General features: G+C 49.3%; 1 protein-coding gene across 1 annotated transcript; it reads right to left on the reverse strand.

The window, feature by feature from the left end:
* Positions 1 to 3,760: 3,760 nt before the first annotated feature.
* Positions 3,761 to 16,886, reverse strand: LOC136962989 (protocadherin alpha-C2-like). The gene is made up of 4 exons (XM_067256940.1): positions 14,220 to 16,886; positions 11,582 to 11,640; positions 9,049 to 9,134; positions 3,761 to 4,068 (listed from the first exon to the last, which is right to left on the reverse strand). The coding sequence occupies exons 1-4, from the start codon at positions 16,752 to 16,754 to the stop codon at positions 3,761 to 3,763; spliced, it is 2,988 nt and encodes a 995-aa protein (XP_067113041.1). The 5' UTR covers positions 16,755 to 16,886.
* Positions 16,887 to 18,393: the final 1,507 nt, after the last annotated feature.

The raw sequence follows: 18,393 nt of genomic DNA on the forward strand, positions 1-18,393 counted from the left end.
TGACATAATGATATGGGAAAGAATGGGAGTGTTCTCAAACTGAGTCCACCGTTTAGTGAATAGCGACACCGTGAGGCTTTGGAAGACAACATGACAGAAGCTTTAAATCACATATGAACATAAGGTGGCCGCGCTGCAGAGTATTTGTCAGATAAATTCGTATTTTGAGCACTTGTATACATGTTCTAAGTTTTACCGTACGCAAACAGGATGCTTAGACTATCTTTCGTAGCGCATACCGGTCCAGCACCGTGGACAGCGACCGTCGCCTGCTTAACCGCTAAAGCGAAGGACATTTTCAATATATCTCCCTTCGACTAACCTATAAACTACACATTTTGACAAACCCCATGGATACATTTATGAATGCCTGTATGCGTGTGTGTGTCTGTGTGTGTTTGTTTGTACGAGCACGCGCGAGTTCCCCACTTATGCTCTGCAACGCATTAGCGTTATTTTCTCCCAGCTCAGTCCATGCAAGTGAAGCAGTCTGTGAATGATGCGGCCCCCAGACAGCATGGTTGGCTGTACAGCCAGACCTGCCTCGGGGAGAGAGCAAAAAACAGCAGCTCAGTTCACTCGAGCCTTAGAAAACCCTCTCGCTCGGCCAGCAGAGAAAAGCAGCAGAGAGGAATCATTCAGGCACATCTCTGGGCAGCTAAACAGGGCCTGTTTACGAGGCACAGACAGCGAAAGGCTTCTATATCTTCTCTGTTAAACCACACACAAATCAAGTTTGTCCCAATACCTCTTTCTCTGTATATTTTGCTTCCTCTTTCCCCCTCCCTCCCTCCCTCCCTCCCTCCCTCCCTCCCTCCCTCCCTCCCTCCCTCCCTCCCTCCCTCCCTCCCTCCCTCCCTCCCTCTCCCCCCCCCCCTCTCTCTCTCTCTCTCTCTCTCCCTTCCCCCCCCCTCTCTCTCTCTCCCTCTCTCTCTCTCTCTCTCTCTTTCTTGTAGGTCCCTCCAGGAACCCACTGGATGGTTAAGATGCATTTCAGTCCTTCCTTCTGTATGTGAACTCATGTGAGCGTCCATATTTTAAATCCAGACAAAATAAAACCAATGTTCAGATATTTAAGAAAGAAAACTTTATTTTGTGATTTATAAACAAAACACATTACCAGATTCATTAAATGATAAAAATGAAGAATCACTATTATCACCGTTACACTGATGAGCAGGTGTACAAAAAGGTTGTCAACAGATCTGTAGGACCCTAGGTGATGTCCAAGCCTTATCAGTGCCAGCCAGCACACACTTTCCAGGGAGACATTCACTACACACAAGCAGAGTACATCAACTTTTCATATTTTTTTCAGTATAATTTTTTTTGTAGAAATGTTCTCTCTTTTTTGAGCGTTTTATATATTTTTTTTATTATTTTTTTATTTTTTTATATTTTCAAATGGGTAAGGAATAGATATGGACGGTGAATATATGAGTCAGATTTACGTTACAGTGTTGGCTTGATCATTTCAAAGTTTAACACAAGGTACAGAATTCATTTAGCAATTCTTACAAAATCATAAGGAGCATAAAGTAAAAGGTATTTCAGAGATCAACACTACAGCATTTACGTATAACTAGAAGGTTAGTTCAATTTAACTTCAACAGGATATAAAATGTGACTCCTGCTTGTTTATTCCATGACTTATAAGTATGAATGTTTGTATCTGTGTGTAGGTGCTGCTGTTTGTCTGATTGAGAGCGAGTGTTTGTATTTAAGAGTATGTTGAATCTACATATATTTCAACAGAGAAAATACTCTGGGATAAGTGATAAATGCCTGAAAGAAATGAAAAACATATCTATCTATATATATCTATATAGTATCTGTTTCATCTGCTTACAACATGCAAACGGCCACTTAGTGATCTGACAATACTGATTTACACCTGAAGGGGAGCCGTCATGTTCACGAGGGGAACTGTCCAATAGCAGCGCTGATATCACCCACATGCCCCTTCTGATTGGTCAGATATCAGCCAGCATGTATCCATCACGATGAATCTATGCAAACTAACCTCACTAAACTCATCTCCAGACATTATGCTGTGTTGTACAACACCACAAAGTGATGAAGGTGTTTGACAACATGAAACAACGTCAGGGTTGCCGAGTTACTTGATCCTCGGCTCGGAAATCCACCAATCACCCACATCCAGGTTCTCTGTGTCCATATGTACCCCTGTCAATCGGTCGGGAATCCCTGTGATGTGACGTGGGAACTTGTGAAGGAGATTACCGCAAAACACACTCAGAGAAGTGATTGTGGAGCCATTGACCTCAGTCCCGAGGCTTAGTTAAAGCTAACTGAAGACGTGTTCGTCTGTGTGTCTCTGTGGGTGTCGGTGACGCCAGGATAACAGTACTGTTGCAGGGTTGACACAGGGACTGGGTCACCAGAGTTACTTTGGGAAGCCCCCCCCCCCCCCTGGTCTGTGGTGGACACGGGGGGCACGCAGTGCGAGCGAGCGAAGACGACAAGCGCCAAAGCAGTTGAGGCATCAGGGAAGGGCTTTGAGAACAACTAGGCCTATTGAACATTCAACAACAGAAGCAGGGGGGAGGGGGGGGGGGGGGGTCAGGCTTGAACAGAAATGAAGCAACAAGCAACATTCTTGCCCTATATTACACACTACCAGGACAGAAGCTGTCACTGTAGGCCTCTGTCTTGGAACGGAAGCAGAGATCTTTATGAGGGTGCTGGTACGGCCTGGTTGACTGTGTGTGTGTGTGTGTTTTCTCAGTCTGTAGTGCCTGGTTCCTCAGCCCCGTCACTGTGGTCTGCCCTGCAGACTGTAACAGTAGGTGTTACCTTCTGTTTCAGACACACAGAGTCTCCACTGCCTAACGTCAGCCCCACCTGATCTCCAGCCAGCTTGCTGTACCCTGCACACGCACACACATATAAGGTGTTTTGTCACTTTTTTCTTTTTTCTTTTTATATTATTTTATATATATATATAAAAAAGCAACAGCGTTTCAACCATGTCCCTATAAAGCCTGTGTGTAATTTAGTGAGAGCCAGCTCCTCCACCCCTCCAATCAGGACATCAGAGGAGGCCGGGGGCCAAGTAAATACAGAGATGCCAACATGGGCTGGCCAGAACGAGATCAGTGCCTCTGTGAGGTCAGTTTGGGCAGGGGGGAGGCAGAGGAAGGAGGTAGGGGGACCATAGAGGCAGGGAGAGGCAGGGGGAGGCAGAGGAAGGAGGTAGGGGGAAGCTAGAGGCAGGGAGAGGCAGGGGGAGGCAGAGGAAGGAGGTAGGGGGAAGCTAGAGGCAGGGAGAGGCAGGGGAGATTAGGCTGTGCATTTGAATCACCATTTCAAAGTGATGGTGTGTCAGAAATCTCACTTTCTATATTTTCTGTACAAGCAGGGCAGTAATATTGACGTAAAATAATATTCTATTTTTTTCGTTGATACATTTGGAACCGTTTTTTTTTTTCTTCCATTCAGCAAATGGCTGACTAGAGAGAGCTATTAGCAAGCTCCCCAGGCCTCGGGGGTAGTCAGAGCCAGACAAGGCCGTGCTGCCAGAAAAGGCTAGTGTGGCATGTTTACATGCCGTACAGAGGACAGACCTCGGTTAATGGTAGCTACGCTGGCCTGGGGACACTTACATATGCAGAAACACCACAAGGAGGCCTCCCTGCTTCTAAAATATACATTTGGCTTTTTCGGGCTCTGTCGTTTGGACTTTTGTTGGTAGCTCTGTTTTATAACCCCCCCCCCCACCCCTCCACTCCACTCTCCTCTACTCCTCCCCGTCATCCTTCCCTTTATCCTTCTTGTCTTTCTTCTCCTTCTTCTTCTTCTTCTTCTTCTTGGCCTCCTCCTTCTTGCCGAAGGTGATGAAGTCGCTCTTGTCGTCGGCGGCTCCGGGGTCTTGGCGTATGGAGATGATGGCGGGGGAGCCGGGGATGATGAAGGCCTCAGGGGGGATCTCTCCAGGTTTCAGGGCATGGGGTGGCCCGTAGCCCGGCCCTGCTCCGTAGCGGAAGTGCCAGCTGTTACTGTCGATGCCTGCGCCCACTGGGGGGGACAGCTCGCCCCCCTCCCCATCTACAAGGGGCAGAGAGAGAGAGAGAGAGAGGGAGAGAGGGAGAGAGACAGAGACAGAGAGAGAGAGAGAGAGAGAGAGAGAGAGAGAGAGAGAGAGACAGAGAGAAAGAGAAAGAGGAAGAGAGAGAGAGGGAGAGAGAGAGAGGGAGAGAGAGAGAGAGGGAGAGAGACAGAGACAGAGAGAGAGACAGAGAAAGAGAGAGAGACAGAGAGAAAGAGAAAGAGGAAGAGAGAGAGAGGGAGAGAGAGAGAGGGAGAGAGAGAGAGAGGGAGAGAGACAGAGACAGAGAGAGAGAGACAGAGAGAGAGACAGAGAAAGAGAGAGAGACAGAGAGAAAGAGAAAGAGGAAGAGAGAGAGAGGGAGAGAGAGAGAGAGAGGGAGAGAGACAGAGAGAGAGACAGAGAGAGAGAGACAGAGAAAGAGAGAGAGACAGAGAGAAAGAGAAAGAGGAAGAGAGAGAGAGGGAGAGAGAGAGAGAGAAGGACATGAGAAGAGGGATAGACAGGGGAAAGGATTCGAGAGAAAAAGAGGGAGAAAAATAGAACAAAGGTGTCATTTTTTTATTCATTGCCCCCAAACCATCATCATGCTTTCTTTCACCTCCCAGTAGGTGCTAAATAAATTCACTGCGAGTCTTTGCGAAGCTGTCAAAGCGGTACTAAAAGTTTGAGTCAGAGGCACGTCAGTGCAGCTGGAAAGGATCCAGGGCTGCAGACAGGACCTGCCAGGAACCCAGCCAGTCGGAGACGGGTGCCCTCTTAGAACAGAGGGGCTGGGAGGTCTAACATCTCTCTGCGGCAGGAATGTGCAGTTTTCAGATGACAGGAACAGTGAAACCCCATGGCCGACCTACTCCCAACAGCGCTAGGTGGAGTCAGAGAGATCTCAAATCACGAGCGTGAAAGGAAGGTGACAGGGAGAATAGGAAAGATTAAACTGGAAGAGAAGGTGCTACAGGCCAGGGGATTTGTAGAGATGCGTATATACAGGGCAGCACAGTTGAGCAAACTAGAGAATCTGAGAAACACGAAGAACGCTGGTGAAGGAATGGACAAAAGAGAGAAAAGGAGTGAGAAAGAGAGTCAGAGAGATAGAGAGAGATAGAGAGTCGGACAGAGTGAGAGAGTTAGAGATAGAGAGAGAGAGTTAGAGAGTGTAAAACAGAGAGATATCAAGAAAGAGATAGAGAGGGAGAGAGACAGAGTGAGAGTGAGACTGAGAGAGAGAGAGAGAGAGAGAGAGAGAGAGAGAGAGTGAGAGAGTGAGAGAGTGAGAGAGTGAGAGTGTGAGAGAGAGAGAGTGAGAGAGTGAGAGAGTGAGAGAGTGAGAGAGTGAGCGAGTGAGAGTGTGAGAGTGTGAGAGTGTGAGAGAGAGAGAGAGAGAGAGAGAGAGTGAGAGTGAGAGTGAGAGTGAGAGTGAGAGTGAGAGTGAGAGTGAGAGTGAGATAAACAAGAATGTATAAAGTGAGAGGTGAAGCCCTGCTAGCTGTGCCGGCCCTCTCAGTCCCACATCGGTACCTCCCCAGTCTGACCTACTTTCCCCTCCCTCCTTTTATTTAGCTCCAGCCCTGGAAAGGCTTTTCCAGGTTGTTTTTGATGTGCAGATGGTCGACAGTGGCTGTACCACTGTGTTACAGCCCTCCATGGGCTGTAACACATTTCATACGGTTCAGAAAGAGGGCAGGGTCTTAGTTGGCTCTCTACATTTACATTTAGTCATTTAGCAGACGCTCTTATCCAGAGCGACTTACAGTAAGTACAGGGACATTCCCCCGAGGCAAGTAGGGTGAAGTGCCTTGCCCAAGGACACAACATCATTTTGCACGGCCGGGAATCGAACTGGCAACCTTCAGATTACTAGCCCGATTCCCTAACCGTTTAGCCACCTGACTCCCCTCTCTGAACCAGGATGTGCACAGGAAGGCTGGGAAGGGTCATCTATACTGCAGCAGGTGAGGCACACCTTTCACAGGTCCGGGGATGAAGCACTTCCCTGCTCTGAGTGTGTGTGGGAAATGCTTTTGATCTGTAAACTTCTACGTTTAGTTTCTTAATCAAGCTAATTATGTTAAGTAAATTACGTTTCTTAATTTGAGCTCACATCTCTACCCCCCACCCTAAACAGATTAAGGCGATGTTTACAATTAATCAGCACACACCTCTTTAATCATTTTGTGCCTTTCCTCTAATCATATTGTGCGTTGTCTTTCCGTTCACCAATAACTCACTCCCACTCTCTCTCTCTCTCCCTCTCCATCTCAGCCTTCTCATCTGCCTATCGGTCTGTGGTGTGCGAGGGGAGAAAAAAAGCTGTTTGGTTTGACTAAACGCCTCTGCGCTGCGGTGGCGTTTGAGAGTGGAAGTCTCAGCATGGTGCCCAGGGGAGGGGTTGTGACAGTCGCAGCGACCCCACTGCTCTCTCCAAATAAGCAGAGTTACTTACCGCTCACCCCCCACCCCCATCCCCCTACCCTGATTATAGCACATTTCTGCCTGCTAACATCCCATAATGCCACACTCTGGAGCCGCTTGTAAGCAGGTTACCCTGGATTTCTGTCACAAGGTTTCCATGGTAGCCAGATGTAGCCCCCCCCCCCCCCCACACACACACACACACACCAGTATCTTTCCTTTACCCTAATCATCTATTCAGGGTATAAAGGGTTGCCGTGGAAACTGCCTTCGCCCACTCCCTGCTGATGGAGGGCAGCGGTGCTGCAGCAATCTCTCAGTTAGACAGCGTTGCTTAGCAACAAGTCACATGGCGTTCCCTAGCAACAACACTTACCGCAGGGCCACTGCCATTCCTGAACCTCTCAGTTCCTCCATCCCCCCCAGATCTCTCCTCCTCCTCCATCATCCCTATCCTTCCCTGTCCTTCTCTCTCCTCCATCAGGCTAAATATGACAAGATCTTCTTCTCTCTCTCTCTCCTTCCCTCTTTACTTGCCGCTCACAAAGACACAATCAAATTGAGAAGGTTAAGAGGATATCAACACCAATTTAAAATTAACTGTGTCAAGATAACCCGTGCAAAATAGAATTGGTAAAGATTCACCTGAACCAGCATGTTCACTCACTAAGTCTCGCATCTGTTACTGTACTCCTGCCTCATAACTGCCTCCCCTGCACCACAATGAACAAAGATAGTACCTCTGCCTCATAACTGCCTCCCCTGCACCATATTGGCCAGAGAGCCACTCCTAACCCAGCAAGAGACTGCCCTTCTGCTCTGAGCGCTTCCCTGCAGTGCTCTCTGCGTGTCCTATGCCTCCAGACTGTATTGGATTCTCTCGAGCAGAGAGTGGAAGTTTTCCATCCGCTCCACAAAACTGCAGTCAGGTAGAAAAATCAATAGAGATGATGCATGCCTTCTAGCTCTCCATCTCCATCTCTCCATCTCTCTCTCCCTTTCCTTACCGCCTCTGTCGGTCTACCCTGGTAACCCAACTTCTCGACGCGCGCATACACACACACACATTGACACACAAAAACACTTTACATTTACATTTAGTCATTTAGCAGACGCTCTTATCCAGAACGACTTACAGTAAGTACAGGGACATTCCCCCGAGGCAAGTAGGGTGAAGTGCCTTGTCCAAGGACACAACGTCAGTTGGCACGCCTGGGAATCGAACTGGCAACCTTCGGATTACCAGCCCGATTCCCTCACCGCTCAGCCACCTGACTCCTTGATATTGTGTCACAGTGACGCTACCTCAATCACCCACCATGTGGTCCCACACCTTGCTCCCACTCCTCTGGTTGGACAGTAAATCGATGTGATCTCAGCCTGCCCTGACAGCAGGGGGGAAAGGAGGGGGGGGGGGGGGGAAACGGACGACTGACAGGAAGAGCCAACTGCCGCCCAGGCATTCTGACACAACCTCGGAACACAGCCACAAGAGCATAGCAGTCAGCCAGCATCACATCCCACTGTCTCCCTCTCTCTTTCTCTTTCTCACTCTGTCTATATCTCTCGCTTCTTTCTTTCTTTCTCACTCTGTCTCTTTCACTCAATGTCTCTCTCCTTCTCTCTCTCTCTCTCTCTCTCTCTCTCTCTCTCTGTTTCTATAACCCCCCCCCTCTCTCTCTTCACTGATTCTCCTTGTACAGTCTGATTTCTAATAATCTTCAAAGGTAAATTCCCGAATACTGAACATGCAGTAGGGATTAAACTTTTTTATCTTAACTCTATTTCCAGTAGGCAGTCAAAATAACTCGACTCCATGAGCAAACCCGTCTCAACGCAGAGTTCATGCTGTTCACCAACCACATTCATTCAAATCTGCTCCATATAAATGTAGATACTATGGCCCATATCTGGCAGTATGTTACTTTCTGGCTCCTCTCCTGGAAGACTGTGGGTTGTTTGCTACTGGCCTGTGTCCAGTATCTCCAGAAACCTGCCTCTGGAGGCCTGGCTGTTGCAGTGTTCCCCCAAGTGAGGAGGATGAGGGGGAATTGTATTGGAGTCAGTTGGCTGAGCGGTGAGGGAATCGGGCTAGTAATCCGAAGGTTGTCAGTTTGATTCCCGGTCATGCCAACTGACGTTGTGTCCTTGGGCAAGGCACTTCACCCTACTTGCCTCTGGGAAATGTCCCTGTACTTACTGTAAGTCGCTCTGGATAAGAGCGTCTGCTAAATGAGTAAATGTAAATGTAATTTTAAAAGGACACTTGCATGTTTACAATAGAGCCCAAATGATTCCTGTTTATTTGCTATCCTTCGCGAGTGCTTTCAGAACAAACACTGATAGACCTCCTCCCCCCCAACACACACACACAACAGACCTAACCCCACACACACACACACACACACCACAGACCTAATCACCCCCCCACACACACACACACACCACAGACCTAACTCCCCCCACACACACAGACACACACACCACAGACCTAATCACCCCCCCCACACACACACACACACCACAGACCTAACCCCCCACTCACACACACAGCCACACACCCTCACCTGCAGCACTGGACACGGTGGGCCAGTTCTGGACCAGCATGCCCTGAGCTCCCTGCATCACCGACGACTCCTCCATGTGGACCGAGCTGAAAACACACAGCAGCACTCATCAGACACCCAGACAAACATTTGTTCCTTAAAAGGTGGTCAGATGGCTGAGCGGTTAGGGAGTCGGGATATTAATCAGAAGGTTGTTGGTTCGATTCCCGGTCATGCAAACTGACATTGTGTACTTGGGCAAGGCACTTTACCCTACTTGCCTCGGGGGGAATGTCCCTGTACTTACTGTAAGTCGCTCTGGATAAGAGCGTCTGCTAAATGACTAAATGTAATGTAAAAGTCACTGTGCTAAAAACATACTGTTGACAGCTTTGATTGTTTTGAAGTAAATCGACCTAAACGTTTCCAAATGCAGTTGTTGTTACTTTCCACACATCAAATAGCTGAGATGTGGACTGCAGTCACACCTCCTCATCCACAGCTCTGATTAATCCCACCAGGATGTCAGGCAGCTTTTAACACGTCTTTATTAAGAAAACCCAGCGGCAGCTAATTTAGTGGATGTTTCTCATGTGACTCCTCGGTTAGCTGGAAGTGATTAGAAAACATGAAGTTGTCCACCCTGACTTACTGAGTGTGTGTGTGTTTCAAATGGAATGAAGGAATTGCTTGGTCTACAGTATTTACTGTAAGACGGCGTTGAGTTGCTCATGGTCGTAGTGGTTTGTTTGTTGCCTGACTTCACCCTCTAAGGCGTGTGTTAACTGGGAGGCCAGGCGACAGAGATAACGACTTAGGTCAAAACCAGAGAAGAAGAATAAAGAAGCTAGAACAACATTACAGGGAAAGGAAGTGGAACGAATATTTATAAATTTAGAACTATTTATACACTCTTAGAAACTCCTATGAATGACAATCAATTATTCATCGGCCCATTTATTTGTGCTTTTCTAATTCCCTGTCATTAGTTCCAGACTCAAACACGTAGAAACTGGAGAGCATTCAGGAGAAGGACCTTCCCAGGATGTGTTGTATTGAGTATTTGAGTATCTGTACGGATGAAACAGTCTTAAAGAGCATTGAGAGCTCAGACAAAAAGATACACACACCTATGTGTGTGTGTTTGTGTTTGGCTGTATGCCTGCTCCAGAAGTATATGTATTTGGGTAAATGGGTTAGGGTGCGATCTGCGTGTTATACGGGAGAGGGGGAAGTTGAGAGAATGTGTTGGAAAAAGTGTACAGATGGTGCGACGTGTAGTGGGTGCACTGCGATTGGGTGGAATGAGGCCCGAACTGGTGTCTGGATTTAGAATGTGGGTCAGTGGCGAGTGAGTTATTGAGTGATTGTGTGTGTGTGTGTGTGTGTGTGTTACAGGTACTGCCATCTTAAACAGAGCAGTAACACATTTTAATAGTGGTTGTAAATGATTTGTGATAAACCGTGTTTGCACAACAGACCATCAAACCATCACTCTACACCCTGATTTTGTTGCACTCTATTATATATTCATGTTGTTGAGATGTTATTATTGCACTGTGGTCGAGTTACGTTTTACTTTCCTTAACTCTGACCACCACAATATTATTACAACCTTGCATTTTCCATCCTTTATTCTCGGCTGAACATTCTACATGCTCTACTTGCATGTCGCTTCGGATAAAAGCGTCTGTTCACGAAAAGTGAGAAAAGGGAGGCAGATGGCTGAGCGGTTAGGGAATCGGGCTATTAATCAGACGGTTGCCGGTTTGATTACTGGCCGTGAAAAATGACGTTGTGTCCTTGGGCAAGGCACTTCGCCCTACTTGTCTTGGGGGAATGTCCCCATACTGACTGTAAGTCGCTCTGAATAAGATGTAAATGTAAAAGTGAAACGCGAAAAATAAATCTGTCAACATCTTCTCCTGCTCAACAGCACAGGGCTGGAGGACGTCTTAACACGACGCCGCAGACCTCCTCAAGCAAGGAAGCATGAGTGGAAAACCTTTGGCCCTGTAGGGGAATCTTCATCCGTTTTCACAGCCTGGCTGTTATTCATCTAACATGTCCTCTGCAGTGTACGTTCACACCCTCACCCACCCAGGCCAGGCCCAGAGGGCTCGCTGATTAACACATCTGTCTAAGTGAAGAAAAGGTCTGCTACCCTGCCTGCACAGTGCGTGTGTGTACATGTGTGTGTGGTGATCTGTAACTGAGCAAGCCCATACTTAGTTCATCAGCTTGTTTGTCCTTCACAGCTACTGCTGAAGGACTGTGTGTGGTGTTACAGGGAGAGGCTGGTAAAGGAGATGACCCACATACCGTATAGATGACCTACATACACTATCGCACTGCAGAGCATCAGGGCTGTCGAGCACTACAGATCTCTTCAGTCAGGGTGTGTGTGAGACAGTGAATGTGTGGGTATGTGACAGAGAGGGAGTGCGAAACACAGCGTGTGTGCGTGTGCCTGAGGACAACCCAGGGGTGTGTCTCGGGTCTCCTTGTGGCAAGGTCAGAGGTCATGAGAGGGTGGAAAAGATGAAGCGCTTACCTCTGCATGCCTGCCCTCAAAGATGCAGAGTATCGCCAGTCAGCATTTGGGGCTTTTGGCTGTGAAGAGAAGAGAGAGAGGGAGAGAGATGGAGAGAGAGAGAGAGAGAGAGAGAGAGAGGGAGAGAGGGAGAGAGAGGTTAGTTTGATCTCATGCATTGAGCTCATGCCAGATATGGCCCCATAAATTAATCATGGGGCACATCCCAGCTATGCATCCTGATAGGAACACTGCAGTTCCTTAAGACAGTGTCACTCACACACACACCCCCTTTATCACAGCAATGACATTGAACAACACACTGATTGATGCCTTCTGTGATATTGTGAATGCTTATGTAGGAGTGTGTGTGTGTAGGGGTGTTGGTTCTGAGGAAACTGAGAAGTGTGGTACACTCGAGAGGGCTTTTGCTCCCTGTACTGTAGCTCTCAGCTAAATCACTGCCTCATCAGTCACACTGCAGCTGGGCTTTAAGGGTAATCCAATCAGACAGAGCCTACGTAACCACGGCAACCGCATCCTTTGCACCCCTGTTCACGTTAGGACTGGGATGGAGAGCGGGTGTTTTTTCTCCACACCTCAGTCGGCTACACCTGCACTGCAGTCAATTTTCACATTACAGCAAGTGGCGCAACCTCAGAGAGCCCTGAAGTGGTATTGATAGGAGTTATGGGTAACATGGGTACGATCTGTCACCAGTTTCATGGGAGGAAAGATGGTCCGAGACCTTGATCTGCGCACCAGAGCTTCAACTGAAGCGAATGCCCCAATTACCGATGGTACACCCTGGCCGTCAACCAATCAGCCCCCTACAGTGATGGATCAGGAAGTCATCCTTTTGAAGATGAGCCTATCAAAGCGTCCAACCCAGATCTCCACTCGTTGGAGTAAGCATGAGTTCACGGAAATTTGTTCTTTAATCAGCTCTATTCAGGGGGGAAGATCTTCTGCTCTGAGACACAGCCTGTCTGAGTGAATCTAATTTGTGGGGCCGAGAAACAGGGTCTGGAGGTTAATCTGATTTCCACTGTCACTGTTATCTTGTCCAGGCTCTGTTTATTACTCCTGGACCACTCACTGGCTGCTGGGTTGGACTGTTACCATGGCCACAGTCACCCACGCACAGACACCACCCCCCTCCTTCCAGGAGACCCCTGTGACCTGTAAACGACGTTGTGACAACACCGCCCTGGCCGTCAACCAATTTGCCCCCTACAGTGATGGATCAGGAAGTCATCCTTTTGAAGGTGAGCCTATCAGGGAGTCCAACCCAGATCTCCACTCGTTGGAGTAAGCATGAGTTCACGGAAATTAAACAAGCACAGAAAATACAACAAATAGTAAACAGGCATTAAAACGCAGTCGAAATGTGGGACACATATGGGTATGAAAGAGGTCCCTACGGATCAGTGAAATTCTCTCCAGGAACATTAAACCACATTAACATTTCATTCATGTAGCAGGCGCTTTTATCCGGAGCAACGCACAACTAGTCGATTTAGCGTTAGGATTTGCAGTAAAAGATCAAGGATCAAAAGTGTGAATTTCTACAGTATTAGGTGGTCAGAGTCAAGGAACAGGTCTGTATTTACTAGCCGGATCGTAAAGTAAACGCATCTCAGTTAGCAGGTGATAAATCGGTGAGCTCCTGTCTCCTATTCAGATGATAATGAGACACCAAGGTGAACAAAAAGACCAGCTAAAGCGGTAAAACCCTCCGTGGAGGACATCTCTGCACCAACTTCATTTACGACTACATTTCCATTCCTCACATATTACTACACTGGCTTTTTTGTTAATCGTTTCCTGTAGCACTCAGCCTTGACTTGCCAAGTTGTGATCTAACATGAATGCCAGCGCTTTCCCAGGGCACAACACTGCTGTACTGGAGGGACTCGGCTAAGGAGACACCAGGGAAATACAGCTGAAAGACAAAGTAGCTATTCAAGGGCAGACTTGAAAAGAGAAGTCGAAACACACACACACACACACACTCAAGCACACACATACACACCAGTGCAAAACAATACAATGGGATACATCTACTGCCGACGGGCTCGGAAAAAGCGGGTCCTCTCCCTGAGACGTTGAGATATGACAACAAAGACAAACCCACTCGGACAGAGAGCGCACCAGTGACCGACCCTGCTCCGATGTGACTGTTTGATGACAACATCAAACTCGGGGACAAATTCCTGAATCATCAGAAATACGCCAGGACTCCAGAAAGTTCCAGGGTCTGACGGTAATGCAGTGTGACTGCTGAGCAGGGTGGAAAAGACGCGCGGATCCACTGGGACAAGAACAAAAAGGGTTGTGCGCCAGCTCCTAAACACTCCTCGGACAGGGTCATCAAAGGAACTTGTCAACGCCGACATGCTTTCCGAATGTACCGCCGAAGAAACGAACGCAGAGTACGACAAGAGAGAAAGATTAATTTCCCTTGAAGATACACTGCAACTTGAAGCGTGTGCTGTGGCCTAAAATAACGGGATGTTACAGAACTGGGTAGAAACTAACGCCAAACACCCGCTGCAACAAACACCGTGCACAGTTTCATGACGAGATGGCGCGAGATGGTGTTGGTCTGTGGTAGTGTTTGCGGAAGTAAAGGGGTTAGGAGAGAAAATCGACACACCTCAGGACAGACTTGCAGGGAGGCGTCGGGCATGCTCAGCCTCCGTACGAAGCCGCTGCCGCCGGTGAAGAAACGCTCGGAGCCCCAGGTCCCGCTCATCGGCCGGCCCGTGTTGTAGAACATGAAGGTGTCGCTGCCCGACGTGGCGGTCAGGCACGTCTTGTAGCAGTACGTTTTGGTCAGCGAGCCGTTGCCTCGCACCTCGATGTAGTGCGGCTCCACTTTGAGGTCTCTCCGCAGGACCACGTTGTTGTCGGGTTGCGGCCCACCCCCGCCGCCCCCTCCCCCGCTGGCCGCGATGCAGCTGGCGCCGCCGTCCGGAGGGGGCTTCTGGGATACGCAGCACGGGGAGCAGGAGCCCGGCTGGGTGCAGTAGGCGTGGCAACGCACGATCGCCAGGACGACCACCGTGACCAGGAACACGAAGGTGGTGGCGCTGAGCGCCACGATCAGGTAGAGCGTCACGTTGGATAAAAGCAGCGTGCTGTGGGGTCGGATCACCCTCTTGGGGTCAGGGGTCATCTTGGGGAGGACCTCCATGACGGCTACGTTGATGGTGGCGGTGGAGGAGAGCACCGGCTGGCCGTGGTCACGGACCAGCACGGTCAGGCTGAAGGAGGTGGAGTTTTCCTCCAGGACGCGGCGCGTGGTTCGGATCTCCCCGGTGTGCTCATGCACCTTGAACAGGTCCAGGTCGGACGCCTGATCCAGGACGTACACCAGCCAGGCGTTAGGTCCCGCGTCCGCGTCGTACGCCACCACCTTGGTCACCAGGGCGCCCGGCTCGGCGTTCTTCAGCACCGTCTCGATGGCGCGCGTGCCGTTGCCCCGGGGATTGACGATCTCAGGGACGTGGTCGTTCTGGTCCATGATGTAGATGTAAACAGTGGCCACGCGGCTGAGAGGCGGGATTCCCCCGTCCTGAGCTTTGACCTGGAAGTGGAACTCCCTGAGAGACTCGTAGTCGAAGGCGCGCAGGGCGTACGCCTCGCCCGTGTCGGCCTTCACGGACACGTACGACGTGACTGGGATGCCGTGGTTGTTGTCGTTGAGGACCGTGTAGGTGATGCGAGCGTTCTCGTTGACGTCCGAGTCCTGGGCCTTGACGGTGCACAGCGAGGCGCCGGGGGCGTTGTTCTCCGTCACATACACCGTGTAGGACGTCTGCTGGAAGCGCGGCGGGTTGTCGTTCACGTCGGCCACGTCCACCTGGATCGTCTTCTGGGAGGAGAGGGGTGGGGTGCCGGCGTCCGTGGCGCTGAGCGTGACGTTGTAGGCGGCGACGGTCTCGCGGTCCAGGAAGGCGGAGGTGACGAGCATGTAGTAGTTCCTGAAGGACTTGATCTTGAAAGGAAGGCCAGGGGGGATCTCCAGGCTGACCTGCTTGTTAGGCCCGGAGTCCTTGTCGGTCACGCTAATCAGGGCTACGACTGTGTCGGCGCGGGCGTCCTCCCTCACCGGGCTGGACAGAGATGACAACACGATCTCTGGGACGTTGTCGTTCACGTCCACCACTTCCACCACCACCTTACAGTGGGCGGCCACTGCCCCGGGTCCCTTATCCATGGCCTGGATGTACATCTCGTACGTGTTGGTCTCCTCGTAGTCCACGTTGCGCTTCACTCTGATTTCACCTGTGTTGGTGTCCATGGAGAACATCTGCCTGACTCTCTCGTTGGTGTAGCTACCGAAAGAGTAGTACACCTCTCCGTTGGTGCCCTCGTCCAGGTCCGTGGCGTTCAACTTGATGACCAGTGTGTCTTTCGGGGAATTTTCATATAATTTCACCTTGTAAACGGAACTGTCGAACAAGGGGACGTTATCGTTTGCATCCTCGACTCGCACGTTGATTTTAGACGTACCGGTTTTTGCTGGTGTTCCGCCGTCCACAGCCGTCAAAATTAATTGGTGGTAAGGTGTCTGTTCACGATCAAGGGGCTTTTTAAGCACGAGCTCGATGTGTTTGCTGTTTGGCAAGGGTTTGTTGGAATCCAATATAAAATGTTCGTTTGGGCTGAGTCTATATTGACGAATAGAATTCGATCCCATGTCCGGATCCTGTGCAGTTTCGATAGGAAAACGAGACCCTGGTAACAACGATTCTTTAATTTCCAGTTGGTATTCGTCTCTAGGGAACTGCGGCTCATTGTCATTGGCATCCACAATCTCCACCTCGACATTGTGCACCTCCGAGGGGTTTTCAACAAGCACCTCAAAATTTAAAAAACAGGTGTTGCTCAAATCACACAGAGTCTCTCTGTCGATTCTGTCATTAACAAGTAATTTCCCGTTTTTGGGGTTGACATCCACATATCGCTTTCCGCTGTTGGATGTTACCTTTATCTTTCGGGTTGAGAGCGTTCGGATATCCAACCCCAGGTCCTGCACGAGATCACCAACCAGCGCTCCATTTTCTAATTCCTCAGAAATGGTGTAACGTAATTGTCCAAATGAAAGGCCACAAAATAAGAAAAATACAACACAAAATAGAGGCACATTGTTCCCTAAACTCTTACATATCCCTGTAACAGCCATCGCAAGCTCATATGATCCGCAGACGGATTAAACAAAGCTTTCCGCCTTTTCAGCTTGCAGAATCTCGCCTCCCACCACCACATTAAAATAGGCTAATTGGTTGGTTTTGAGATGCAAGAGGAGCGGCAGATCCATTCCGTTATCTGTTTGAAGGTATACCCTTCTATTGCATCCATGTTTCCTTTGTCCGTGCAGCCTTTTTTCTCTCCTCCGCGCGCGGCTGGCGGGTGTGTTTCCCTGCCACTGGTGCTGCGCATCTCACTCGTGCGCGCACACGCTCGCTCTCCTCTTCTCAGTCCCCACTGGCGCCACCGCCCCCTCCACATCCCTCCCTTCTCTCCTTCCCTTCATTGCTCTCTCTGTGTAATGGTGTCGGTGCCGAGCGGGGGAAGGGGCTGTGTGCTTAAGAAGGCTGGCCGTATTTCAGCACCTTACGAGCGAATGAACAACCCAACAAAACCGACACCTTTTTCGAGCGGTTGCAACCTATGGGTATCTCTCTCACACACACACACACTCACACACACACATACACACACACACATACACGGATAGCGCTGTGCGATGGAAAACAGCCAGATGGATGCAAAACAATCTTCGGTTTAATCAACCAATTATTTGAATGAAATTGATAGGACACCTTATAATCATGTCATGTTGATACTCCTCTTTCCTTATCAGATATGTCAGTTTTTTTATTAAAGGTTCTACTATTTTAACTACAAAACTGCGAAAACCCCGCAGAGAAATTTACAATTGATTTCTCAAACAAGGCACGTCTGCTTTTTTGGGGGCGATTTAATTTTAATATCCTGTTTGAACTACGGCGGCTTCCTTCCCCTAGCAACTCCGCAGCTCGAGCATAGCCTACACACTCACTGCGCCTCCACATGTGGCCAGGGCATGAAAGCAGGCCGATGGCGCGCGTTGCCCAGACATTCACAGCCTGCTCTGACACAGGGACCGTGTCAGCGCGAGACCCCCATGTGTCAGCTCAAATAACCACATCTAAAGACGCCCGTGGTGGCCCCGATAAACCAGACGTCTCATCCTCTCTGCGTGCCACCAATAAGCGCAAGATCAGACGTGCTTTCTTACATTACCGTAACCACCCAATTACCCATTCCGTTCACCTCAGTGTACCACATGACCCCGATCATCATCACCCTCATCATCATCGTCGGTCAACATGTAAGATTGAGACAGCCAGTGCTTGGTCACTGGGGCGTGCATGCCTGTGGCGCACGCTCTGTGCATCCGTCAACAAAATTGGAGCAACTGTGTCTGTCACGCTGAAATGGCTGTCATAGTGTATTCAGAATGAGTTAACACTGATGACAATTAAAAGTGATATGTACCACTGGTAACCTACCTGTTGCCGGATCCTCTCTCTGATTTAGAGCGAAGAGAAGGAATTTGACAGTGTTGGTCCAGATAAACAACAACCCACTGACTTTAGATGGACAGGAGCCACATTTCTGGTCTTGTGGTACCCAAGGTCATTAGACACCAGGAGAGAGATCAGATTACAAAGGTCATGTGATGTGGCTTCTGCTACATCAGCAGAATGATGTCAGCCCCCCTTTGTAATTTGAGTGGCCAGCAGTGAGATCAATCAGAATAAATTTTGCCTGTTAAT

This window comes from Osmerus mordax, chromosome 19, assembly GCF_038355195.1.
Source record: "Osmerus mordax isolate fOsmMor3 chromosome 19, fOsmMor3.pri, whole genome shotgun sequence".
Lineage (NCBI taxonomy): Eukaryota > Metazoa > Chordata > Actinopteri > Osmeriformes > Osmeridae > Osmerus > Osmerus mordax.

Bases quoted from the DNA above. Each gene is read 5' to 3' on its own strand.
- LOC136962989 (XM_067256940.1), bottom strand. From the start codon at position 16,754: ATGGCTGTTACAGGGATATGTAAGAGTTTAGGGAACAATGTGCCTCTA. The intron at 9,135-11,581 runs GTAAGCGCTTCA...GTGTGTTTTCAG, and splicing joins TTGAGGGCAGGCATGCAGAG to CTCGGTCCACATGGAGGAGT. The intron at 4,069-9,048 runs GTGAGGGTGTGT...TGCCCCTTGTAG, and splicing joins CACCGTGTCCAGTGCTGCAG to ATGGGGAGGGGGGCGAGCTG.